General features: G+C 39.9%; 1 protein-coding gene across 21 annotated transcripts in view; it reads right to left on the bottom strand.

The window, feature by feature from the left end:
* Positions 1 to 1687: 1687 nt before the first annotated feature.
* The window catches only part of NEBL (nebulette), a 355791-nt gene continuing 330303 nt past the window's right edge, over positions 1688 to 27175 (bottom strand). For 20 of the 21 annotated variants that reach the window (XM_003357763.5, XM_084980375.1, XM_021064957.2 and 17 more), the window contains 2 exons: positions 9132 to 9238; positions 1688 to 6990 (listed from right to left, as the gene is read on the bottom strand). In XM_003357763.5, coding sequence (XP_003357811.1) covers positions 6814 to 6990; positions 9132 to 9238 — 284 coding nt within the window. In that variant the 3' untranslated portion in view covers positions 1688 to 6813. The remainder of the gene's footprint in view (positions 6991 to 9131; positions 9239 to 27175) is intronic. The other variant, XR_014818008.1, reaches the window with a different exon arrangement.

The following is a 27175-nucleotide window of genomic DNA, read 5'->3' as shown; positions in this document are numbered from 1 at the left end:
CTGGCGTAGGCTGGTGGCTACAGCTCCGATTAGACCCCTAGCCTGGGAATCTCCATATTCCGTGGGAGCCGCCCAAGAAATGGCAAAAAGACCAAAAAAAAAAAAAAAAGAAAAAAGAAAAAAGCCATCTAGTCACTAAATTTGGGATGCAGAAAAGTTCCTTATTTTCTCAAGTGGATTAGCAGGTGTTCAGATTTTGCTCATTTCTGTATTTTGGTCTGCTAGTCTCTTTCATGTTTGTTACTTAAAAAAAAAAAAAAGTGCAAGCAAAGATCAAAATGCCAAGGTATAAATACAAAATCAGTAACTGGGTCCTTTGTTCTTATATTGACTTTTCACCCTTGAAACCCATTTTCTCGTTCTATTTTTCATCAGAACTCTGCTGCTCCCAAGTACAAATATAAATGGACAAAGGCCTGAGAATTTTGCTTAGAACTGCAGAAAGCAGTTGAAGTTCACACTTGGATCCTATCCAGTTTTCTGCCATCACAAAACTCTATTCAATCCCTCTGTGTAGGAGAAGCAGATTACATAAGGAAAGGAACAAAACTTTCCTTTTATCTACTTTTCCATTTATGTCTGAGAATTTTTTATAAAAAATAACTTTTTTGTTTAAAAAAAGTTATCAAAGTTTGTAAATAACTCTTTACAGAAAAGTTACATTGGTAGACTTCTAGTGGTCATGTATGCCTCAGTTACCTGTAAAACTAACGCCACAAATTTTTAAGTTAATAAAAATATAAGCATAGGTTATTCTAAACCTAAATTATTTTAGTTCAGGGAAAAAAAATCTTGCTAAGATACTCATTTCTCTGTGGCTTTGGTTCCAAAGAGTAAAATTTATGATCAGGGTGGGGGGGGAGAAAGTCTTGGCAAGAGAGAGAAAGAAAAAAAAAAAAAGAAAATTCTTCAAATAAATAAATGGGCTATTTTGTCATTTTAAAATATCATCAAGAATTTTTGATGTTTAATATCATACAAATATTTATTTCATACTTTGGAATATGAAAAACAGAAAATTCAAGACTAGGACGAAATGTTTATTCTATGAGTGAGTGTGCTAAATATGTCATCAGCAGAGTTTATCGGTTTACAATTAAGAGGGTTTAAGCACCATCAAAGAAGAACTTCTACAAAATCATACAATAAGGCTAAGAGTCTAGTCTCAGTAGATTTATCTGAGGGCAAAAACAGGGACTAACTCACTTTTTCCAACTATGGGAAAATTAGGGGAAAAAAAAGCGTTATGCTCGATGATAAACGAGCCATTCGTAGCTGGGAAATCAGAGCATCTCCCTGTTTCATGCATTCAATTTGTGCAGTTGCTATTTTTTGCTGCAAGCTGTTTCTTTCATCTTACAAATACAAGACAATTAAAATTGTACTATTGAGGATATATGAGGGATTTAATCTTGAAAGAAGTAAATGACAGTGATGTATTACTCTAGTACGGTGACAAAATCAGAAAGAGACGGAGCTTGAAAAAAAATAATACTGTTATCATTTAAAACTAAGTTTATTTGGAGGAGAAAGACTCATTTTGAATGACTTACCAATTTAAGTGCATTGAAGCCAGCGTACACCTCCCAGGCGATCTCACCTGAGTTGTCAGGATAAACCCATACCCAGGTTATTGTCAAGGACCCATGCTCCAAGAAACCAAGGTGAGAACCAAGAAGTGGGACCATTTTGTTATATCCTGCATTTATTTAAGCAAACCGAATGTGTAGAGATAGGAAATTAAAGCATTATAATGTTTTACAAATACAGAAAGAAAGACACAGAATAATAATACCCTGGAGAGAGTGCATCTGAGAACACGCTTCCATCACAGGGAACAACTTTCAGTGACCACATGGAAGCCACGGCCGACGCATTCATCTGTCGTTCTTGTTCTGACATCATTCAAGTCTTTTTCATAGATAAATCAGTGATCTGCTTTTATACGACGGATAGTGCTAGTGGTTATGGTAGCCTTGAAGGGTTTGTGAGTAACTGTACTATACATACATGAGGCTAGGCTTAACGTGTTATTTCAATGCTGCTGTCCATCGCGGGCGGGAAAGAATGTCTCATTACACAATTACTGTGACATCCACTAAAATGTGAACTAGTTGCATAGGTTAGTCCTTTGGGCAGCACAATGTTGCTCTAGTCCACCAAGGCTTAAAGATTCACAGTGTAGAGGAAAAAAACATGAATTAAAGCATTTCTACTAAAATATATTTTAATAGCTGGTGTTAACAATTTGCATAACAAAAGCCAAATTATATTTATAACATTGCATCGTTCTGTAAGCCCCTTCATTTTAAAACCATGATGTGTTTCTTAACGCTCTCATAGTTAGAACAATCCTGCAAATGAATCATCAATCACAAGTCTACATATTTTGAAGCAAAGAGAGGCCAGTCTTCACAATGATCCAATTTTGCATTTTTACCGCAGGTCTAAGACCAACAGTTCCACACCCCTGGCCTGTGATACACGCAGTGCTGCTTCTAAGTGCTCAGCCGTTCGTCATATGGACACAGAAGAATGGGGCCATGATGCAGTTCTCTCTTTTCCTTTCAAGAAAATCATCCTTAACAGCAGCTGCATCACAGAGAAGTATATACTATGCAAACTGGATACCACGTATCAAACACAAAAGCACATGGAATTCCTGTGACTATACTGAAGTAACCCAGACGACTAGGGAGGAGACGGTGCCCTAGGGATCCTTCCAGGCTTGTGGATTCCACAGAAGCATCACACAATTGCCTTTGTGGTTTTCATCACCACTAATTGACAGTTGCCTGGAAAGAACCCTAATGGGCACGGAATACTTCGGAAAGAGACGTTCCTGTTAGCATTCTTCACTTGGTTTACAGAGCTTCTTATTAACTAAAGCTTTCTCACCTCCATGCCACCCAAACAACCCACGCTAGCCATTTTCAGATGATCAGAAGCAAATAGCTACGGTACAATGGATTTTTGAAGTGAACTTCATCTTGGGTCACGAATTCAGCCTTATAACATAATTCTTCTATCTTATAATAGGTGTTTTAAATCTCAGACCTAAGGTTAATGTTTATGCAGCTCAACAATATATAAATCCACAGAGAGCCTTTCAGAAATAAATGGAAGAAGTCAGTATTTTCTAAAGTTCCAAAGCTTTAGAGGTAAAATATAATCAGCTATCACCTTTCATATCTGTCAGGAATATCTCATCTGTCCCCACCATAAAAATACTGATCACATAATAAAATAGTACTACAGAGTAGGCAGATGCTTGCGTGCTTGGTTTTCTTCCCAAGACCATATTGGAGAGACAAGGGTGATCAAAAAGGCACCTATATTTTTTATATCTCTATATTATAATTTTGGTATAAACTATATCCACTTTATATAGGGGAAGTTACTAAAGGATCTCACATTTTCTTTATCTTTTCATTAAAAACCTTCCACTGGAGATGGGCAAATCTGAAAAAGAGATGCGGCCTCTTGCACTTCCACTGTCTGCCTTAGAAAAGTCTGCTTTTCCCAGATCCCAGAGTGTTGTCTAGCTCCACTCGGAGAGGCCAGCGAAAGCAAGACTGGCAAAACTGGCAGTCTTCGGACCATGAACCTAGTGGCAAGAGAGGGGCTGCTCTAGTCGCATCTGTGTTCCAACAAGGGGCTCCTGGGAATTGTGCTTGCAAATTCCTGTGTGGTCTCGGGGTGGGGTCGGGGTGGGGGAGGCCTGAGAAGATCCAGGGACAGCGCAGAGATCTGACAACCAGACAAATATTTCAACATGGGCTACGCTGCGGATGTGTCAACAAGAACAAGAAGACATGAAGAGTTCGTCTTGCCACAGGTTAGAAATAGAAAGCTTTCTTAGAGAACGAGAATAAGTAAAAAGTTTACTACAAAACCTTACACCAAGAGCAATATATTCTGTTGCTATGCTCTTCTCAAGAGAGAGATGATCCATGTACAGTTGTTTTTGGAAGCTTTCAGAAGCATATCAAGCTGCCTTTGTGCTTGTGTCAGGCTTGAGGACACATCACATTCGGAAAATCAGGTGCCTGCGCCCTGTGCTCGGGCGTTACCTTGATTTTTGAAAGATTTGTTGTTTTAAACCCTTCTTGAGTTGTCAGTGTGACGGATGTTGCCAAATCGGAGGTGAGAGGGGATGTGTGGAAAGGGGGAAAGCTGTTCAAGAATGTAGTTTTGAAAATGATGCTGCAAAAATAGCACTTTGGTTTTCTACATATATTGTTTCCCATATTTCTACTGAGATGCTTAATATCCTGACAGGCTTTAGTGACAGTGACAATACTATTGAATTACAGCATCAGGAACATGTGACAATTTGTTCTCGCTCAGTCTTTATTGTAAGATAACTGCCTTCGAGGTAAATTCTGATCAGATCTTAATTCCTGAAGGCTGGAAGCAGAAACATCTTGCTATGCCAACATCATGTGAAGTTTCAAATTTTAGGAGAACTATTCTCCAAATAAGTATTGACGTGTACATTCAGTGAATCTGATGTTTAAATGAGAAAAACAATGAAACGTCAAGCTGTTATCTCATGGTTCCCTCCCCAATTAGAATCCTCATTTTAAGTCAGTTTCCTTTAAGCTTCCTGTAAATGTGCTATTTATCAAAAAATGTACCTGTCCTACCTTTAGTCTGCAAATTAATCAACTACTCTTTTATATAATCACAAAGAAAGTGTGGTCTATCTGGGTGAATTGTAAATATTTATTTAATGGTATAATAAAATGAATAAGCAAGCTTATTGCCCTCAATTTTAACGCACAGAAATTTCTGCAAGAATATTGCAAGTTCTGCTTGTCTTTGTAGGTTTGTGTATAAGACACCAAAACAGACGTGGAGTTTAATCAACTGAATCACAACTAGTCATTTCAATGATAGAAAATCAGCCAAGCTGGTTATGTGGTAATCGTAAAAGCCCCTCAAAAATATCTCTAGTTATGTGCCTGGATTTTTCTCCTTTCAATTTTATGTCCATGTCATGTAGATGCAGCGTGAGTATAATAAAACTTTTTAATTACTCTTTTAGCCTGATAAAAATGAGATTACAGATTTTCCGAAGTATGTGTTTACTTTTCCAAGGCGTAAATGAATTAACGTTTGTTTGCCTTTGGCCTAATAAACATTTCATTCAAAGATATTTTATGGGATATTTTGTTCATTTCTTTGACTATATCCTATAAGGCAGATATCCCCAAGACCCATACAGTTGATTGCATTTTTGTAACTTTGCTTTTTCAGTTTCATCACCACTCTAGAGTCAGGCCTTACATGAACGCTACCCTGTTGCAAGTCCCCCAAAGTGGCACAATCAGAAAAACACAGAGTTGCTGATGGGCGTTAATCTCTCCAGTGACCTGTGGACTCCAGGTAAAACTTCATGACATGATGGTCATGGCTGTGAATCCAGCAAGAGCCTGCAAAGCCACTCATTCGAAAATCAAAATGTGACCGTTTCTTTTCTAATGAACAGCCTGGTAAGTCCTGTACCGAAAATCTCTGGTCACACTCCCCTCTCACTCCCTGAATGTGATTTAGAAAATGGAATGGAAGTCTTTTCATTAACTGGTTTCAGGGGCGAGATTTCCATTCCAGGATCCTGAGTACGATTTTCTACACAAAGAAACCAGATCATCTGTCTCTCGGTACGGAGCTGGTCCTTTGTGGTCTCTGATTTCCTCCAGCACACTTCCTATTCCAACTCTTTGTCACTGGCTCCTATGGAGTTTGCTTTACTTTGAAATCAGCAGCGGCATTAAGTTAAGGAAAGCTGTTCAATAAACATCTAAATCACTTATTTGCTAAAGTATACATCTATTTCCTAAGGTGTAAATCCTTCAAAACGAGAGTGCAATGCAGCAGGAGAATCTCAAGCAACTTTTCGAGTTATGTTTTTCTGATGAGCTGGCAGCTAGAGGAAAGGACTTTTCGCTATCAGCCACGCTCTTGGTTTTACTAACAGGAATGGGCAGTGCAGCCGCCTATATTACAGAAGCTGAAACCTACGTGACATGCAACAGGGTCACGGCTACTAGTATTAGGGAAATAATATAGACGACCTTAAAATTTGCCCTTTTGCAGAGTAGCTGTGAAGTTATTTGGTCCTGACATTCTATGGAGCCAAGCATATACTTGGGTCCACAGAATGTAAATGGAGAGTAGGATACGCCTCGGTACAAATGAGAAATAAATAGACCCAAGTCAGCCCAGGGAACAAGGAAATTTCTTTGTTTGGTAGAAGTTTCCAGATCCCTAAGGCCACCAGTCAATATAATTTTAACCAAACTGTCATTCTGCCACTGCTTACATTTATTATATTTAGGCAAGTTTCCCTTAAACTGGAAAATTGCCTCCTGACTCAAAAGCTAAATGGTTTTTTAAATTATTGGCTTTGTTACTGAATTAAGAGAATTGGCTTCTGGTGATTCTAAAGTGACAGCTAAGAAGTTTCCTATACTTGTGACATTTAAGGGACAATCAACATCTCTATTAAAGTCTAGAAAAATACATTTTCCCAGAAGGGTTCAATAGCCAATCAAAGGAAACCATTAACACAATTAGCAGCACCAGGTCTCCAGACCTAATTATTTTGTTTATACAAATTACCAAAAATGCTGCTGTTTTCAGCCTAGAAGTCATTCCTTCTTCCTGGTACCTGTGTGTCTAATTGTCAAAGGAAAGAGAGATTATTGTAAAATAACTGCCAAGTGTGTCTTAAAAGTATCTTCTATCTTTTAAAAAGATTAGGCTTAGTATAGATGAGAACAAAGCTCGGAGGGCAAGGAGAAATGATTAATTAACAAACTCAATGTAATTCGCTGGCAGCATCCCGGTTTTCCCAGTTCTCTGCACCGTGCCGTACATCCAGCCGTCGTCGATGGGCTGCACGTTGACGATGTAGTCGCCGTCCCTGAAGGAGACCTCATCTTCGTCCTGGGCACTGTAGTCGTACATGGCTCGGTAGGTCCTCTGAGAAAGGAAAGATGGGGTCACACGAAGGACAGGAACACAGTCACGGCCCCAAGTGCCAAGTACAACAGACCAACCCACACGTGAAGGAACCATCAGGGATCTGGCCGAGCACATCCATTTCTGAAGTTCTGCAAACCCGAGCTTGCTGCCTGTCCTAACGGTGTTCGTCTCAAGGTTACTGGTCCAGCTACAGGTGGACTATCAGGGGCCAGCATGAGGATGGAGCAAGCCACTAAATGCAATAGCTGGCCCGTCAAAAGGTTAGCGCTGATGCTGTAAAGCCACTCCTCCAGCTTGAGATAAGCCCAGAGACCTTCGATTGTGTAGATTCTCTGCTAGTCCACATTCTTCAGAGAACAAACCCCACCATCCCATCATCTTGGCGGACAAGTCCAAGTCAGTGCCGAATCACTGCCACTGGCCCCCTGCCAGAGGTAATGAGCTTTACAAAGAATGGTTTTTGGGTTTTTTTTTTTCTCTTAAAATATTTAAACCAAAGAAAAGGAAAAAATCTATCATACACTCGATAGGTTTTTGTATCACAGTGATAGATATTTAGCATATACGTCTTGAATATTGACATATAATTAAATCCTTGGCATAGTGAGGAAATTTTAAATTGAGTTTTACTATATTTGTTTACATTTGAGACCAAGAGTTTAGCTAATAATAACATCAGACAATCTCAAAAATCAAGTGCATTCACAGACTGAGGAAACTGGCTGAGATGCGAAGAACTTTAGAGTAGTTAAAGATACCTTACTACCAGTTTGAAAAAATAAGTAGATCAGGAGTTCCCGTTGTGGCTCAGTGGAAACAAATCTGACTAGGAACCATGAGGTTGCAGGTTTGATCCCTGGCCTCGATCAGTGGGTTAAGGATCTGACATTGCCATGAGCTGTGGTGTAGGTCACAGATGCGGCTTGAAGCTGGCAGTACTGAGGCTGTAGCATAGGCTAGCGGCTATAGCTCTGGCTAGAGCCTGAGCCTGGGAACTGGGAACCTCCATATGCGGTCCTTGCGGCCCTAAAAAGACAAAAAAAAAAAAAAAAAAGTAGATCACAAAGATATAATCTACAGCACATGAAAATAGTCAATAATATTATAGTAATAACTGTGTATGGTGCATAATCAATAAAAAATACCAAATTATTGTTGTACATCTGAAATTAACACAATATTGTAAGTCAACTATACTTATACAAAGAAACATTAAAAAAAAAGATACGGAGTTCCTGTTGTGGTTCAGTGGGATACTGACTAGTATCCATGAGGATGCGGGTTCAAACCCTGGCCTTCCTCTCTCATTGGTCTAAGGACCTGATGTTGCCACAAGCTTCAGCATCCATCACAGATGTGGCTCGGATCTGGCTGCTGGGGCTGTGGCGTAGGTCTGTAGCTCAGCTCCAATTGGACCCCTAGCCTGGGAACTTCCATATACCACAGGTGAGGCCCCCAAAAGCCAAAAAAATATACACATACATATTTTTTAATTAGGAAAAAAAAGATATTTTACAAGCTGCTTCTCAGGGCCACCTACTTCTAAGAGCACAGGCCAAAAAAGGCCAAGGGACTTTGTGTCAGGCCAAAAAAAGGCCAAGGGACTTTGTGTCCTGACTTTGTATCAGGAGCTTGGAGAAGCAATTTCAGAATAAGACACCGTATTTGACGAAACGACCTGAAACACTGCTCCCAGCTTTACACTGGATGAAAAAATCAGCACTCCAACATTTCAAGGAGGAGGACCGGAGACACATGTTGGTTGTGTCATTTAGATCTGGGTAGCCATTTTGATTAACCAGGTAAGATGACCAAATATTTGTGCTTTTTTTTTTTAACCTGAATGAAGACTATAACTGACTATTTCCAAACATGAGGTAACAATCAGGGTAGGGTACTGGCAGATTCTTCGTGTGTTTTATTGTTTACATGTTTTCACATCGTGTCTCCCCTTCTCAGTGGTTTACCTCTATATGTCTTCTAGTTCCTCAGAAAAGGTTGCTACGAATGGCAACACATCCTCATTTATCCTTTTATATAAAAATGTGCCATATTTCTTTCAACTGCATTCCGTGTATATATTCTGGAGATAAAAGGGGAAGACCAGGCAAGATGGAACACCTCAAATGGACACTTACTAGATTTGGTGAATGCTGCATTGACCTCACAGATGACAGGCTGGTCTGGTGCATGTACCCATAACCTTGAGAATGGCTTTGCTGGTAGGCTCCAGGAAGAACAGGTGCTGGACATTAAACAGACACACAGACAAAGAATCCTCAAACCGAGTCTCAAAATACCCCGCCCAAGCCCTCAAGTGACACCATGCTCTGCTAGGCTCTGAAACAAAATGCCATTTGCAGTGTCATGTGAAACTGGAGTAGTGGCATTATAAGTTATCGCTAGAGTAGTGTAAATTTCAGTACCTAAGGACATATATAGGTAATCAGTTTAACATGCAGTTAAATATATATTAGAAATATTTGTATTACTCTATTGCAGACGCTATGTTAAAAAAACACAAATAGCAAACAAAACTTTCCCATAATCCCTTAACAAAATTATGTTTTTACTTAGCCATGTGATCCTTACAGGCATTTTCCAAAATAAAAAGAAGAAATTTAAAGGAATTTACAACAAGGATCTACTGTATTGCACAAGGAACTATACTCAGCTATACTCAATAGTTTGTAATAACCTATAAGGGAAAAGAATCTGAAAAAGAATACACATATGTATACATATATATATTGAATCACTGTGCATTGTAAATCAACTGTAATTCAATTTCTAAAAAAGAGAAAAGAAAAAACAAACTTAAAGGAATTTAATTGGATTGTCAAACCATGACAGGGTACAAGCGTTTTCACAGAATACTTGATGATGGAGGTTTTCAATATTTCGCTGCATGTTACCTTTACAAAGATGATAAATATTTGCTAAGCAGTTAATACTAAGTCTGTATCCTTAAAAGAAAACTTTATCTAGAATATATGAACTATCTATTTTATTTTGGCTCTAAGTCAGCTGAATAATGTTACAAAGCCCTGAGGAGCCAAACCACAAGAATTTCATAAACATTATCCTTTTACATACAAGATAGTATACATTTAGTTTGTGCTGTTCTCACCACTAATTATGATATTCAAAAACTTCTGTTTTGAAGAAAATTGAATTCTAAAGCAATAAACACAGCAGCTGGATAAAACTCCACAGAATCAGTAGAGTGTGTGTTTCTTTGTAAGTATGTTTAAGTACTTGTAACCAGAATCATGGGCTATAAATGAAAGTATTTTAGTAGGTATGCCCTTCCTTGTGGTTCGAATAATTACACGATATACTAGTAAAACTTGTATGATACACGTGCTGTAAAAATCCACAATAGGGAGTTCTCTCATGGCTCAGTGAGTTAAGGATCTGGTGTTGACATTGCTGTGGCTCTAGTTTTAGCCGTGGTATGGATTTCATCTCTGATATGGGAACTTCCGCATGCCACAGGCGCAGCCAAAACCAAAAAATCTATATTAGATTGCCATCTTTGTTCAGTCAGGTTGAGTATATAAAGTAATTACCATGGGTTGATTTATTCAGGACAGTTACTAGAATAAAAGAATAAAGCAGATGTAATTCTTGGGTATTATTAATAATTAATATTTTATAAGTGACACACTCATTCTAATGATATATGAGAACATCAAACCTCAAAGTTTAATCAATCATCAGAAAATTACAAATCATTAATATGTTCTCCAGATAATAATGATATTAGGTTAAATGGGGGGTTTTTAATAGTTCTTGAATTAATTCATATTATAATATTGTTACAATTTTGTTTAATATCTTTATAGAGAAAGATCTTTACTTGGATTGTAGTATATTATGAAGTTATTACACATCAAATACTTCAGAAACAGCACTCCTTAATGTATCAACTCAATTTAAATATTTAATGTCAGTAGATCTCAACGATGTTATCAAAATTCACTCATGAAGACAAAATACTGAAAGTCCCATATCTAGACCCACTTAATTAGCTGAGCAAAAGAGCTTTTTCTTGTATTGGAAGAGGGAAGCACTGACCATTCACTTATTCACTCCGTTGACTATCAAATATTTAAGAGAATTCATGTGTGTACAGAGCTTACGACCTTTCCTATCACTTGGCAAGCTTGCAAAGATTTAACAGTTATCACTGTCCACTACATTCGAAGCAACAGGCATAAGATGAGGCAAACCAACTGCCCTCCTATAACAGTAATTGCCCTGAACATAGGTCCTTTGTCCAATTAAGGAAATGGCTCAGGATACTTAGGGAATTTCCCTAAATACATTTTTACTTGTCAATGACTCCAACTGCATCCACAGGCCATCAGCCCTGAACTCATTTTTATTCACTTAAACAAGACATTTCTTCATCATTATTTTGATCTATTTGTAAATACTTAAAATTAACTAAGTAACCCTTTAAGTTAATTAAAATAAAAATGATATGTTTAATTCCTTGTTACACTATTTAAGTATGACCTTTAAATTTTGATGTACAATGGAATACTACTCAGCCATAAAAAAGAATGAAATATTGTCATTCTTTTTTGCAGCAACATGGGTGGTCCCAGAGATTATCACCCTAAGTGAAGTAAGTCAGAAAGAGAAAGACAAATACCATATATCACTTAAATGTTGAATCTAAAATATGACAAAAATGAACTTTTATGAAACAAAAACAGATTCATCACCAACACAGAGAACAGACTGTGGTTGCCAAGGGATGGGGGTGTGGGAGAGGGATGGAGTGGGAGTTTGGGGTTGCAGATGCAAGCTATTATACTTAGAGTGGATAAATAACAAGGTCCTGCTATATAGCACAGGTCACTACATTCAATATTCTATGATAAGCCATAATGGAAAAGAATATTTTAAAAAAAGAATGTATAACAGAATCACTTTTGCTGTACAGCAGAAATTAACACAACATTGTAAGTCAACTATATTTCAATAACAAATAAAAAATAAATTGATGCACAGAGTCAAGCAAGCCATCTTAAAATATTTTGGGAAAAAAAAACAATCAGGAAAGGACAACAATGAAAAAATTTTTGAATATGCTCTCTCATAGGCCATAAAACGTTTATGTTTACATAGATTGTACCTCATAATCTCAGTTTAGTAACCACCATTGCTGACAACTCAAGAATGTTTGATTTTGGCTTTTAAAAATGAAGCAAATTAATGTCTATTCAGTTGTTTGAATCTGACCTTTAAAGGGAATCCATAGCTACTATCAAATACGGAAGGTAAAGAAAGTAATATATTTGTCCTAAACATGTTGGGGTTGGAGAGAGCAGGAGACTTTAGAGTGAAAAACCTTGGAGTAAATACAATCTATCTTGTCCCCATGGTTTCTTCTCATGCCTTTTTTGATTATTTCCATCTGCCTCTCTGGCTACATTATTTAATGCAAGTCCCTTTGGGGTTATTAAACTTATCTACCTTTTACCTGGTACAACAGAAGATTTTTTAGGAAACTCCTATTAGGCCTATGAAAAAATATAACTGAGAGCCTAGAGGAACCAACTTACTGAAAGCAAATGCCTCTTTTAAAAAGAGGCACAAACATTGCTTTTTTATTGTTTTGCTACATGATTTTTATGAAACACAGGTGAATAAGCAAAAGGAAATTTCATGATTTTTATGAAACACAGGTGAACAAGCAAAAGGAAATTTCAAATGGTTTTGGAAATCGAGTTTATTAAAAATGTGGGTCAGAGAGGATTATTCCATGTGAGTGAGAGATGCCCACAAATATACAGAATTGAAAGGGTTTTGCAAAAGCAAAATGTTAGGCTCATTTTGCAATAAACAAGGACTTCTTATGAAAGAGAAAAACACAGTACCTTCCTTATTAAACTAGTGGTCAGACCCCCATGAGCAACGGTGCAGATGATGGTAATGGTATGATGGTTTTCCAACCCAAGAGTCTGGATGTTAGGCAATCTCTATTTTGATAGTACAAAAGCCACAGAACAACAGCTTTAATTATACTGAGGCAACAGCAAAACACGAAAGTGTGACTCAACTTTCATTTCACATTGGCAAGATTTATTGACCAGAGATCTGGAAGCTGACTAAAGCTCTGTGGATTTCAGATGCTATCTGAAATGTCCTACAGTATGTGTAGAACCAAAATCTTTCTTCTAGTGCATAACGAATTCTTCAAACAAATAGCCAGTGCTAATACTTTCTATTTAAGGTTTATTTTGATGATGGAAGGAGGTGATGAAATCAAGATAAAGGAGTAGACAGGTGCAAACGGAGGAAGAAAAAATTTTAGGAGCCTTCACAAATAAAAACACACAGACACAAAGACGAGAGTAACTGAACCAAATAAATTCACCCAAATTAAAAGCAGAAAAGCATGCTCCAAAATGTCCGCTCTGGGGGACGTACCCAGAGTAGGTGAGAGAAGAGAAGGCATACATATTATGTAAGTGTCCTCTGTGTGCCGGGTGCTTTATTTCTATTATTTCCAAGTTCTCTTCAATTAAGAGAATAACTCTCTAATACACGTATCATTCCCACTTTATAGAATAAAAATGCAGAGGCTGGGAGATTAAGCAGGAAAGCAGCAGAACCATCACCTCCACATAGTGACACCACAATTAAAGTCTCAAGCCATTAAAGATGGTGAGGAAGTTTCAAGAGCCTCCCAGCAACCACAGCGTAAGAGAAGATGGCCGAGCTCCAAATGCAAAACATAAAAATAAAAAATGGTGCTTCACTGATGTCTCAGCCCATTTGGGTTGGTACTGAAAGACACCACAGAAGGGTGGCTTAAACCACAAACATTTATTTCTCGTAGTTCTGGAGACGGGGAAGTCCAAGAACAAGGCATCAGCGGACTCGGTACCTGGTGAAGATCTGCTTCCTGATTCATAGATGGCCATATTTTGCTGAGTCCTCACATGGCAGAAGGGGTGAGGGAGCTCCCTGGGGTCCCTTTTATAAAGGTACTAAGTCCCATTCATGAGGACTCCAGCCTCACGACCGAATCACCTCCCCAAGGCCACATCTAATACCATCATATTGGGGGTTAGGATTTCAACACAGCACCTGGAGTTGGGGGGAAACAGGCATTTAGCAGTTGGCTAACTACAGACATAACATGAACAGAAAAAATAATCTGGGGGTTTTCTCATAGGCTTATACTTTTAAAAATCGAGAATAAGGAGAAAAATCAGCCTTCAGGAATTTCCTAATAAAGAATACAGAGGATAATGAAACCATCATAATTTCTAACAGTTGACTAATTTTATCAGCTAATGCACATCAAAGAATTTAATGAGGTTCCCCCCAACCCCAGGACAAAAAAAAAAAAAAAAGAAAATCTCTATTTAGACAATCACAGGGGACTTGCTGAATGAGGACAAGACTATAAAAGAGAAAGTATGAAGATGCTACTAGTTTTGAAGTAAACATTAAATAATGAGCTAGCTCCTAATTAGATCTCATCTAGGTCATGAGTGAAGTAGTTGAGCTAACTGATAATAAAATAGGCTCATAATGTGGATCTTTCTTGTACAAATAGCTTTTGCACGTGCCACCAGGAGTTCTATGCCAGAGCTTCAAATTCTCGTGGCCTCTGCTGCTCTCCACGAGCCACAGTGGGTACTGAATCCACAAAAGTTATGCCTAATCCAGCAACAAGAGCTACTTTTTAATCCAAGAGAATCCCTAGCACTACAGGAAATTCTTTTTCTCCCCTGCAGTAAACAGAAACAAGCCAGACTGCCGCTAGGTTTTAGTTGTAGGTTTTTAATGATAAGCTGTGAACAGACAACTGCCTAAGAAACAGCCCTGCTACATAATAAACTAGGAATCAACAGACTTTTAACATAAAAGTGAAACGATCTACCATTGAGTTAAAACCACCAGATTTTTCTTTTTCCCTTTGGCAGCATCCCCTGGCATGTGGAAGTTCCCAAACCAAGGACTGAATCCATGGCACAGCAGTGACCCAAGCCACTGCAGGGATCCTTAACCACGGATCCTTAACCCACTGTGCTACAAGAGAATTCCCCAAACCAACAAGTTCTAAAGACACGCACAATCATTACTGTGACACAAAATATTGCTCAAACTTTGGAAATCATATGTAAAAATAAAAGCAATCATTACTATTTCATACACTAAATTTTCAGCTCCGGCTCAGGTCATAAACGGTGAGAAGGAAAGGAGGAAAGAAGTCCCCACTAATTAAATCTGAATCTCTGGGGTGGGGATGGGAGGGACCATGCACTGGGTTTTACTTTTTAGATTCCAAGTGATTATGGAGTTCCTGTCGTGGCTCAGCAGAAACGAATCTGCCTAGTATCCACGAGAATGCAGGTTCAATCCCTGGCCTCGCTGTATGGGTTAAGGATTAGGCATTGCCATGATCTGTGTGGTGTAGGCTGCAGCCATGGCTCAGATCCCGCATTGCTGTGGCTGTGATGTAGGCTGGCAGCTCTAGCTCCTGTTAGACCCCTAGCCTGAGAATCTCCATATAGCCATGGATGTGGCCCTAAAAACATATCAATCAATCAATCAATCTTCCAAGTGATTCAAATGGGCAGCCACGAAGAAGAACAACTAAGCCACTACTGGCTTCCTTCTCCACCTGACACAAATTTAAGGGCTTGTGTGACCCTATTTATGCTACTCCCAAGTTCCTTCTCTCTGCCTGCAATGGACTAGGTGTTTGCATCCCTGTAAATTCACATGTTGAAATCCTAACACCCAATGTGACGGTATCCAGAGGTGGGGCTTTTAGGTCATAAGGGTGGAACCCGCATGAATGGGGTAAGTGTCCTTATGAGAAGAGACCAGAAAGCTGGCTCACTCTCCTTCCATCATGTGAGGGCACAAGGAAAAGATGGCAGCCTGCAACCGTGAAAAGGGCCCTTATCAGAACTGACCATGCTGGCACCTGCATCTCTGGCTTCCAGACTCCAGGATCATGAGACAGAAATACCTGTTATTCGTAGTGCACCCAGTCTGTGGGATTCTGTTAGAGCAGCTGGAACAGGCTAAAGCACACAACCACTCCATGACTTTTTGCTCTTTGTGGAGGTAAATGTTCAACCCAGGACTCAAGAAGCAACCGGGGACTGTGGGAAGAAAGCTGAGCCAAGAGGAAGCTCACGATGAGATAAGCAGGAGACTAACCTGCAACTCCCCCTCCGCCCTGGGGAGGCAAGCGCCATGAGGCACCACTGATGGGAGCAGACTGATAAAGTCCCCACTGCAGGGTGGGGGTGCCAACCCAAGCAGGACCCTGGCACCATCTCAGACAAAAGGGAGACTGTGCAGCCAAAAAATGTCTTTGCAGGAGTAAAGTCTTCTTTCCCTCCCCACAGAAGCCTTGTTTCCTAACCAGGGGATACAGATACGGTCTCCTACAGGGCAAAGGTTGGGCAGGCTTTCCAGTGGTGCTGACAAGATGGGAGTTTCCCAGGCGGAAACTGTGACACGGATTCAGTGTGTGCAGATTCAGTACCTGGGCCTGTTTCCTTAACCCACCACCAAGTTCTTCCTTGGAACTCAGGGGGTAGGGGCACAAAGGGAATCTCTGCCACCTGAAGTCCACACTGCCTGCTGTGTCCTGAGTATAAAGGTTTCTTTGTATCCTTACCAGCTGGAAGGGTGAAAAGACAGCCCAGCAGCCACACCTGTACTTAGGGACTGGTCGGTGACATGATTTAACAGTAGCCCGTCTGAGATTATATCTTCTTTTGTGGATATTTTTTTTCTGAAGTTAATAGTTAGCTTTTATTATGCTCACTGTTCTAGGCATTTGGGATTGATTGATTTTGTCTTTTTGCCGTTTCTGGGGCCGCTCCCACGGCATATAGAGGTTCCCAGGCTAGGGGTCTAATCGGAGCTGTAGCCTCTGGCCTACGCCAGAGCCACAGCAACACAGGATCCGAGCCATGTCTGTGACCTACACCAGAGCTCACGGCAACACCAGATCCTTAACCCACGGAGCAGGGCCACGGATCCAACCCGTAACCTCATGACTCCTAGTTGGATTCGTTAACCACTGAGCCACGACGCGAACTCCTGGGATATGTTTTTAAAAAGCTTTTGCAAAATCAAAAATTATCTCTCAAGCCAAGGCTAAGTTTCTAACAATTTCTCCTTATAGACGCTCATGTCATCTTTGTTCTAGTTTCCTAGTCTTAGATGAATTTTATTTCTGTAAGGCCCTGCAAACCTCTTTGAAGAAAATGCAGCATACATGAAGATGTTTAAGCACCTGGCTATAGGTGTCTGTGAAACTTTAAGGGGAAAAGATGTAATACAGGATTCCCAAGGAATACAAAATATGAATACTATAAAATCGGAATAATATACACAAAATTCTTGCAAGGAGGACTGATTCAATTTGCTTGGGAGTATCCCAATTTTATTTTATTTTATTTTTTGTCCTTTGAAGGCCACACTTGCGGCACATGAAGGTTCCCAGACTAGGGGTCGAATCAGAGCTGCCAGCCTACACCATAGACTACAGCCATAGCCATGCGGGACCTGAGCCACATCTGTGATCCATACCACAGCTCAGGGCAACACCAGATCCTTAACCCACTGAGCAAAGGCAGGGATTGAACCTGTGTTCTCATGGATGCTCGTCAGATTCGTTTCTGATGAGCCACGATGGGAACTCCTGACTTTCCCAGTTTTTGCACTGCAAGTTTTACTTCCTAGGAACCCCCTCAGTCTCAGGCAAATTGGCACAGTCAGCCCCTCTATTTAAACCATGTCCAGTGCTCTGTGGGTCACATGTATGAGCTGGTAGAATTGTCACCATTTACAGATCTTACAGACGTAGCATCTGAAGGGTAGCCAGATTCAGTAACTTGGTCAAAAATATCAGAGACACATAGGTGCCAGTATTTAAATGCGAACAATCTAACTCCAGAAGCCAAACTCTGGGCTGTTTCACACCAAAATGATCACGGAAGAAGTGACAAGAGAGCATAAGATTAACTGGCAAATAAGCAGTGTGGATTCAGAAACGTGGAAGAGTGCCATGGTCCAGAGAGGAGCTTCTAGGAGCAGGGAGGACTTCCTGAAGTCGGAAGAGGCAAGAGTCAACCAGGCACTCCTGCTGGCGGGCAGACAGGTAGGAGAGGAAGGGAAAGAGAAAGGAAAAGGGGTTTAATGCCTGGGGAGAGACCTGCAAGGCAGGCTTCTTATGCTCTTGGAGGCAACTCTAGTTGTCACTGGCTTTTTTGTGGTTAACTCTGGGGGATAAACCCCACCAGAAGTTCTTGTCTCTGTGGCTGATGAGATGTGCCAGAACATCCCGGGAAGAAATCATGGTAGGAATAATTCATTCACTTTTGGAAAAGCAAGCTCAATTCATAGACAGTAGAGTCCCTCCTAAAGCAATGGCTTTTAGATTTCTTTTTTTTTTTTTTTTTTTCCATTTTGGCATCTGAGAAGTCTCTGGAGCGTGCATGTACACGTATGTTTACTCTTTGTTTCTTCTTCCCATTGCCAAGACTATCCTATGTTACCCAGGCCTGCTGTCATTCAGTTACCTTATCCTGTATGAATAATTTCAAGTCACCTCCCCTAATGTGACATCACTCACTTTCCCACCGAGCAGGGAAGACCCCACCATGATATGCCACCTAATGATTTTCAAAATCATCCGGTAGAACACTGCCTGGATGTGTCCCTCCCTCCAGTCACCAACCGCATAAGGACAAGCTCTACTCCCACAGCCAGGCTAACAGTCTAGCTGAAAAAACAATTAACTCCAGGAAACCATTTAAGCATGTTCTTCCCTAAACTTAAATGACAGACTTAGAATGGTGCTTTAACCTAACATGGAAGTTGACTATTCAAAGATTCCTAATTACCCGTTAAGCACAAAAGGAAAATATATAGATTGCATAATTTTTAGAATTATTGAATGGCATCCATACCATTGACCATTTCTTTTATATATTTGGCTTAGTTGTCGCAAGTAAGAGCTTCTAAAATATTGTTTTGGGACTTTGCAACTACTGAATGTTGAAAAGATACAAAATCAGTTATATTTTAATTTATGTATGTATTTATTGAGTGTTTTTAGGGCCACAGCCACAGCAACGCCAGATCCCAGCTGCATCCGAGACCTATGCTGCAGATTGTCGCAGCTTGCGGCAGCACCCAATCCTTAACCCACTGAGCAAAGCCAGGGATGGAACCTGCATCCTCATGGATACTAGTTGGGTTCTTAATCTCCTAAGCCACAATGGGAGGTCTATGAATTAGTTACATTTTAAATTATCTGCCAGTTAAACTTAATTAGTCTCAGAAGCCCATAAAAGCAATATGTTTTCATTTCAAAGCTATTTTTTTCCCTAGAAAATGTAAGTCCATGAATGTTCTCTGACAGAACTAAGACACAATGTGGTTTGAATAGAAATAGAGCATTTCAGATTGAAGGATATCTGCAATTTTGCTTCACAAAAATCAAGCCAATTTACTCCCACATTTAGATTTGAATTTCAACTTGTGTAACTTTTTCTCAGATTTATTTCTAATTTTTAGCTATCAAAGCCAGAAAAAAATCCCCAAATTGTAATTGTAACCCAAACCACAAATACAAGCAGGTCTTTCACTGATGGAAAAGGAAATAATTTCTACCCTAAATTACAGCGTCTTGAATAATATTCTCATGGCCCCAAATCCATATGGTATGTATCTATATGTATGTATCTCCAGGCACATGCATGCTCTCCTCCAAAACAAGACAAAAAAGAAAATAAAGGAATGAATGGTACAGATGTGTATGTGGTTTCCTGACAAGAACTACATAATTGGGGGCAGTTCTTGGGTAAGATGAAAGCAATAAAGAACTTAAGGATGGCAGGTAGATGCAGACACTGTTTCCATTTAGGTAAGCTGTATCCCTGAGACTAGCTTTTGCACACAAATTATGCCATGACTAGAAAAGTCAGCTCACAGCAAATCCCAATTTTCCTCAGTTACCACAACTGCTGATATTGTATTCATCAATCTTACACAGGAAGATTCATCACCATTCAATGAGAGAAAATCTCATTACACCATTGAAGAGGCTATTCTGTAAATACTTATTGGATCAATATATGCAATATATTCTTAAATGCTTAAAACTGGACTATGTGTTTGGTTTATTCTCTCACTGACCCATTCAGATACTGACTCTTAAGGGATAGCATCACTCCACTGGAAGTCCCTGAATACACTTTTACGTTAAGACTCCCTTAGTGACAAGCCACACTGAATGTCTCATCTAGGCACATCTTAGTACGACTGCATTTGTGAACGAGCAGGTATATTTTTTTCAACCAATGAACATTTAGGAAAATAACTCAATGTGTCCATGATATGACTGGACAATGGGAAAATGCAGGAAAATGAGGGTTAAGGATTGCCAAGCTCGAAGTTCGAGGTGAGTGGCTGGGGCTGGAGAGACAGGCAAGTATGAAGAGACAGTCAGGTCAGGAGGTGAGCAATGGGTCACTGTGATCAAAGGATGATTATAAGGACACTGAGATGGAATCTAGGAAAGAGCCTGATAAACAATAAACTAGAGCACGCTGAGCCAGTGAACAACAACTTTCGTACACGTGGGTCAGGTACATGGCAGAAGATAAAGATCGGAGGACCAGAATATCTGAGACATGCAGTATGGACAGATCAGGAATATTTGGGGGTGGGGGGAGGAGAGGAGACAATAAGAAATAGGAAATCCAGTCACAGGAGAAGCAGCACACAAGGAGCCTGGCAGCAGGAGCTAACGAACGAACAAAAGGCAGAAACTCAATACATCGCCCAGCTGTATCAGCCCATGGACAATTTGAAGTAGTTCCTATAAAGACAGGATCTAACCCCATGACCTCCTGGCCTGGGGCCTGGGGCGGGAGGATGGGGGCCATCTGGATGAAACAGGAAGTTGGGGGAGAACAGGGAAATTTGTGACCACAAAGACAATGTTGTGACTTTACTGTTGTACCTGCAAGACGGAAACGTAAATATCTACGTATACGCAGTCTGTTATCTAACGTGGACATCAATTTTGATCCATAAAAACCAACAACCACCATTTGCATTTCCACTGGCAATGTTTAACAATACCTGATAAGACATAATAAACAAAGCAATAAATAAAAACCCAAGAATACCTATTCCCTCCCTTACATGTTTGCCACTTAGAATTCATAAAGCTGTTCCAAAGTTTATTCATTTGATGCATATGCTATAGCCACATTTATATCCTTCCTGGTGATCAAACCTTCTCTTTTTCTCAATCAATTCCACTTCACAGGAAATATATTTTTAAAGTTTTATTGTTTGCTACTTTAAGTGTCAGATGGTTCTCCTTCAGACACATATGGAACCCTTTGATTTAATTTTGGCAAATCAATGAAAGACACATGTGCATCTTGGAACAAATGCTATTCATTAGTATCTGATCCCTTCCCTAACTTCACACTCGGTAAAAGAAACTTATGACGTTTCTTTCATTCCAAGTCTATTGGTACAAGGAATCTGAGTTTCTCTAAAGGCTTCAGATTCAACCAGAATCTTGAACCTTTTTCCTGGGAGAGAAACAGAACTAACTAAAAGTTTCTAACAATTTACACCGTGTTCTTTTTCATTAGCTAGATGTGCTGATTAGATGGCTAAATCTAATCATGTTATAGTCCACTAATTGGATTTTATATTATAAAGGCATCACTTCTTTTCCTATGGATTAGTTTCATTACAGAGACTTAGTATTTCGATCATCAACACCTTAAATCTTCTTATACTTAAAAGAAGATACTAAACCATCACTTTTTGGACAGATGCTACCAAGTGTCTCAAATTCAGATTGGAAGTAACATTCAAAGACAGTAAGGAAATAATACAGCTGGGATTCTCTTGTTGAATGTATTTTCTTTACAGAAGTCAGGCTGGGAAGGTAGTAGATTTTTTTTTCAGGAGTTTGGGAGTTGCCAATCAGTAATCAGAAAACTGAATTAATGTCAAAAATAAAAATACTAGAAAGTTTATTTTAAATGAAGGCAAAGAGTTTAAAATCAGGAGTATATTTTCTTGTAGGTTATTCTGGTTATCTAATTTTAAAATTGCTCATCACTGAAAACCAGTAACATGAACTTGGAGCAGCATGTCATCTATAAATCATAAAATATAATTGCTCCATGGGAAAAGAGAATCAATGGAAAATTAATGCAAATACTGGGTAAGAGGTTGTGATTTTACGAACACTGTTCTTATTAAAAGAGATTTTGAAACACCCTATTTGGATACATATCCATCCCATCCAAAATACATTAGTAGTTTATTATTGCTTCTGCATTTACTATTTCTGTTCCCAGTTTAATGGCGAGTTTAGCTTTTAAGGATGGCTGTGGTCCTTAGGAGCTTAAGGCGGAGCCTAGCAGTTTTCACTGAGCCAGGAAAGCGATGGATGACTTATTCTTCCATTTGCCCCCTTCCATTCACCGTCTACTCACTGAGCACCCCCGGTCCTGTGCCAGGCACCGGAAGGAAAGCCACCTGGCACATTTACTTCTCTGTCTCCATGGAGCTCATGATAGAACAATAAACTAGAGCACGCTGAGACAGACGCCATAACAGGTATGAATTTCCAAATTCTGATGGGCACTTCTACCCCGCAGTGTCCCTACTGAGGACAGATGTCCTCGATAAATAAACAAAACCCTGAGAGAGAAGTGTTCATATGAGAGCAGAAGAGTTAATGCAGGAATAATTTACTGATTTCTTGGTGATGAAAGGTCATTAGCTGACTCAGGCTTTTCAACAAGCATAGGTCACAATGTTACATTCCGGTGATACATCCAACCCGACTGCTTTAAAAAAGATTATAATAATGATTATTATTGCACTGTTACTCTGAAATCAAATTAATTTTAAAATAGACACTAATAAATTAAAGGGGACTGCCAAGTGTTGGTGATTTAACACATGCAACAAAGCTGTTTCTCTATATTTCAGATCAAATTTACTTTGAATATTATAAGATTTACTGGGTGGCTAACACAGGTACTGTTCTAGATGCTCATCACAGAATAGAGACCCAATCAGGCAGAAAGACCCTGTTCTAATAGAGTTGATATTCTGGGGAAAACAGACACTACACAAACTACTTAATATATAATAAAATGTCAGCTAGTAAAAAAAAAGAATTATGAATATATACAAAGAAGCAGGATTGCTGGAATGTATGTTTAATATTTGGAAGAACCAAATATTAAAAACGTTACTGCTTGGCATGGTGGCTTCCGCATTCTACATCCCCACCAACAGTGTGTAAGGGTTCCGTTTTCTCCATGCTGTTGCCAATACTTGTTATCTTTTCCTGGTTTAGTTTTCATTTTAGTAAGAGCCATCCCAACAGAGAGAAGGTGATATTTCATTGTGGTTTAGATCTGCATTTCCCCGGTCTTCAAAAAATATCTGTGGCCCCTTGTTCATTGCAGCAAGATATGAATGCAGCCCAAAGGACTCTTGGCAGGTGAATAGACAAGAGAATGTGGTATACATGTACTACAGACTGCTCTCCAGCCATAAAAAAGAAGGCAATCCTACCCTTTGGGACAACATGGATGAACCTAGAGGACATTAGCTAAGTGAAATAAACCAGTCATAAAAGCACAAATACTGCATGGCTCTACTTACATGAGGGATCTAAAACTGTCACACTCATAGAGCAGAGAACAGAACAGCAGTTGCTAAAGGGCTGGGGGAAGGGGATGTGGGAAACTTGCTCAGTGGGTATAAAGTTTCACTTACAATGAATGACTTCTAGAGATCTGACGTACAACACAGCACCTACAGTTAACAATACGGTATCACGCACTTTAAAATATTTTAAGAAGAGAGTTCCCATGTGTTCTTGCCACAAAGCACACACACAAGGACATTTTTAGAGATGGCAGATGTGTTTAGCACCTCGATGTGGTGACAGTATCACAGGTATATGCACATGTCTGAACTCACCAAAATTTACGTATTAAATCTGGGCAAATTGTGTATGTCAATTATGCCTCAATGAAGCTTAAAAAGAAGTACAGTGAAAAATAAAGGAAGACAAGGGGATAGAGTTATTCGTGTGTGTGGCTTGAGAAACTTGTAGGTGGAGTGATCGAAGAAACCTTTTCTCGTTAGTTGACATTTAATCAGAGGCCTGAAGGAAGTGAACAAACCACAAAAAACATCTGGGACAGAGGGTTCCAGGCAGAGGGACCACAGATTGCAGAAGTCCGTGTGTGAGAACACCTGACACTTAGAACATCCCGGAGGTCTGCACGGCTGGACTGGGCAGTCTGACAGAAAATGAACCGGAGACCCAACCAAGGGCCAGACCGTGCTTTGTAGACTGTGGATCTTGGGTTTTAGACCATGTGTGATTGTGGCCATCAGAGTGTTGTGAGCAAGGCGGTAATGGGATCAGGTGCAAGTGTTTAAAGGTCCATGGCAGCCGGGTAGAGGCCAGACTGAAGGGGCATGAACAGAATTACACACATCAGGAGCCTATTTCTGCAATTTCAAGGAGACAAGAATGGTGACTCCCTCGGGTGCAGGGGGCGTGGTGGGAAGTGGCTGGATGTGCGGCAGATCCATTGTGAAGACAGCGCAAACAGGCTCACAGGTAGGTCAGATGTGAAGTGCGAGAGGAAGAAGGTACCAGAGGTGATGCCATGGTTTTTGTCTGAGTATTAGGGTGAAGGGTTGTGTCCTCAGCTGAGATGGTGAAAAAAGGCAAGAACAGATGTGTGTGTGTTTTGCGGGCAAGATAGGAAATAAGATTTTGGTTCCAGACAGAAGATTTAAGATGCCTATTAAACATCCAGCTGTTGGCTATTTTGTGTGGAGTCTGGGAGTCGTTAGTGTAGGAAGGAAGGTGCATTGGTTTTGGTGTTTTGGCTTCTACGCAAATGACAAATGTCAACAATAAGAGTGCTTGTGATGTTGGAATTAAAAGCCCACAACCCGCTGTCTCTACACTATCAACCCCTCTAAAAGACTGCTAAGAAGCCTTTCTGGTCATTTGATGTCCAAGGAGTCAAGTTTAAGTAGAGTCTGAGTGACTCAATGCAGACTGGATGCCTAGACAAGCTCCCAGAGTAGATTAAACTTCCAAGGCAGAACTTAATTACCTACCAGTTTAGGTAACTGGTCCTCTGAATAGCATCTAAATCTCCCGCAGGATGAAGCCCAAGGAAAAGTGCCCAGAAATGATATTCAGTGGAACCCTGCCTCTGAAGACAGTGGCTCCACCCCACCCACACTCCAGTTCTGGCTTTCCTTTGCTCACCTAGACCCAGGGCCCAAGCCGTGGCGATACGCACCAAGTTTCCAGTGCGCTATGTTCTGTCTCATATGATAATTTCCTGCCCTAAAACACTTCTTTCCCATGTCTCTGCCTGGCTAATTCTAACTCTCATCATGTCTTCCTGAGCACAACGGGCTTATGCATCTGGTTCACCCACCAGAATTCGAGTTCTTTGAAGACAACAACCACATCTTTGATTTTCGGGTTTCCAGCATCTCACACCGACAGGAAATACTACATAAATGTTTGGTGAATGAACGGATGGAGCTATGGGTGTTTACCAGGGCTACTGGCTACTTAACTGGTGCCTCTTGGCACGCCTACGGGCAATATACGAAGAGTTCTAGAATATACTGAAGCATCTCTTGCAACCTAACCTCTTTCTTGTAGTATGTCTTTGGAGGACATATTACATGGGATGGAATGCTATAAGCACAGCCCAGCTGAGGCTTCTCTGAATTCAGAAACGTGTTTTCCATCAGTGAAGAAGAGACCCAGGTCATCTCCATCAGATTCTTTCACAGCAAAATAGAAACGTTCACAAGGTGAGAACAGTGAGAAGGTCTCCTTTGAAAAGTGCCTCTGCTTTTCCTCCCTTCATACTTTATGCCCCGACAGAAAATAGAAACACTTAAAACACCTGGAGCAAAAGTGAACACAAGTTCAAACTAAGAAGGGTAAACACTGGGTGAGATGGCAAACGCATAAAAAATACTAGCAATACAAAACACTGTAAATTAAGGAAAACCAAAGAAACACAAAGCAGTACCAGAAGGCAAATACATGTTGCCAGCAAGTGACCTAAAGACAAACAAAGATCAAAGAAAACCTTGCCGTGAAATAAGCAGAAACCATCAGGATTATTTCCACTCAAGGAACTGTGTGTCACATGAAAACGAGTTACCCTAATCTAATACCAAAAGGCAATAAAGATAATTTCAAATAATACTAGTCAAGAATCAAAACAAAATTAGATGAAGTTTAAATAAAAGCCTCCTTTATTGAATCAAAGTAACACAGTAGAGATGGAATATGCAAACCCTTTGGTAACATAATACTTCATAAAGTGGACTGAAAACTAAAGCAAGCCCAAAATAATCACATAAGAAAATGAAAATATTCAGCAATCAAAGCAAGATGGGAAAATATCATGAGAAACGCATAACTAAAACAATGATAAAAATGTAAAGGAGAAGGCTTCTGTGTTCATGCTCATGAAAACCAAATGTGAACTGATGAAAACGATGTACATCTGCCTCAAGGAAATGATCTGATTGTTTAACCCTTTGTCCTAACAACCCGAATTTCCTGGAACTCAGAACAAGGACCCTGAAACTATGGCTCTCACAAATGCCGGGCCATTTAATTCACAAAGTAAAAGAGACCACCTTCAGGTCATAAACACCTTCTCCTACACAGGAAGGAGAGAAAGAAGAAGAGTTTACTTACACTGATGGCACTCAGCTTAGGAAATGTAAGAGACCCTAGAAAAGCTACTAGTTCTACATCCTCCTTGTGACAGATGTGGCATCGGAGCCTGATAAGGTTCGGTGTCCTCCTGAGAAGCAGCCCGAGCAGTGGGGGAGCAGGATGAAGTCTTCTGACCACTGCAGTGTGGCGCTGCCACACACGCCAGCTCGAGGACAGGGACAGACCCCACTGTTAAAGGACACCTTTCTGGAACATCACACATTTTATCATACAAGACTCTAATCTAAATTTAAAGAAATCAATAACATCTGGAAGAAAAAAAAAGGATAGCATTTCTAAATACAAACCTTCTCTTTCTTCTTCGTCTTA

Source organism: Sus scrofa, chromosome 10, assembly GCF_054392235.1.
Source record: "Sus scrofa isolate SSC_HxYL_T2T_F1_AM1 chromosome 10, Sscrofa_HxYL_maternal_Yorkshire_Landrace_v2.0, whole genome shotgun sequence".
Lineage (NCBI taxonomy): Eukaryota > Metazoa > Chordata > Mammalia > Artiodactyla > Suidae > Sus > Sus scrofa.
Note: the sequence above shows the minus strand (reverse complement) of the source record. Positions and strands in the feature narration are given on the sequence as shown.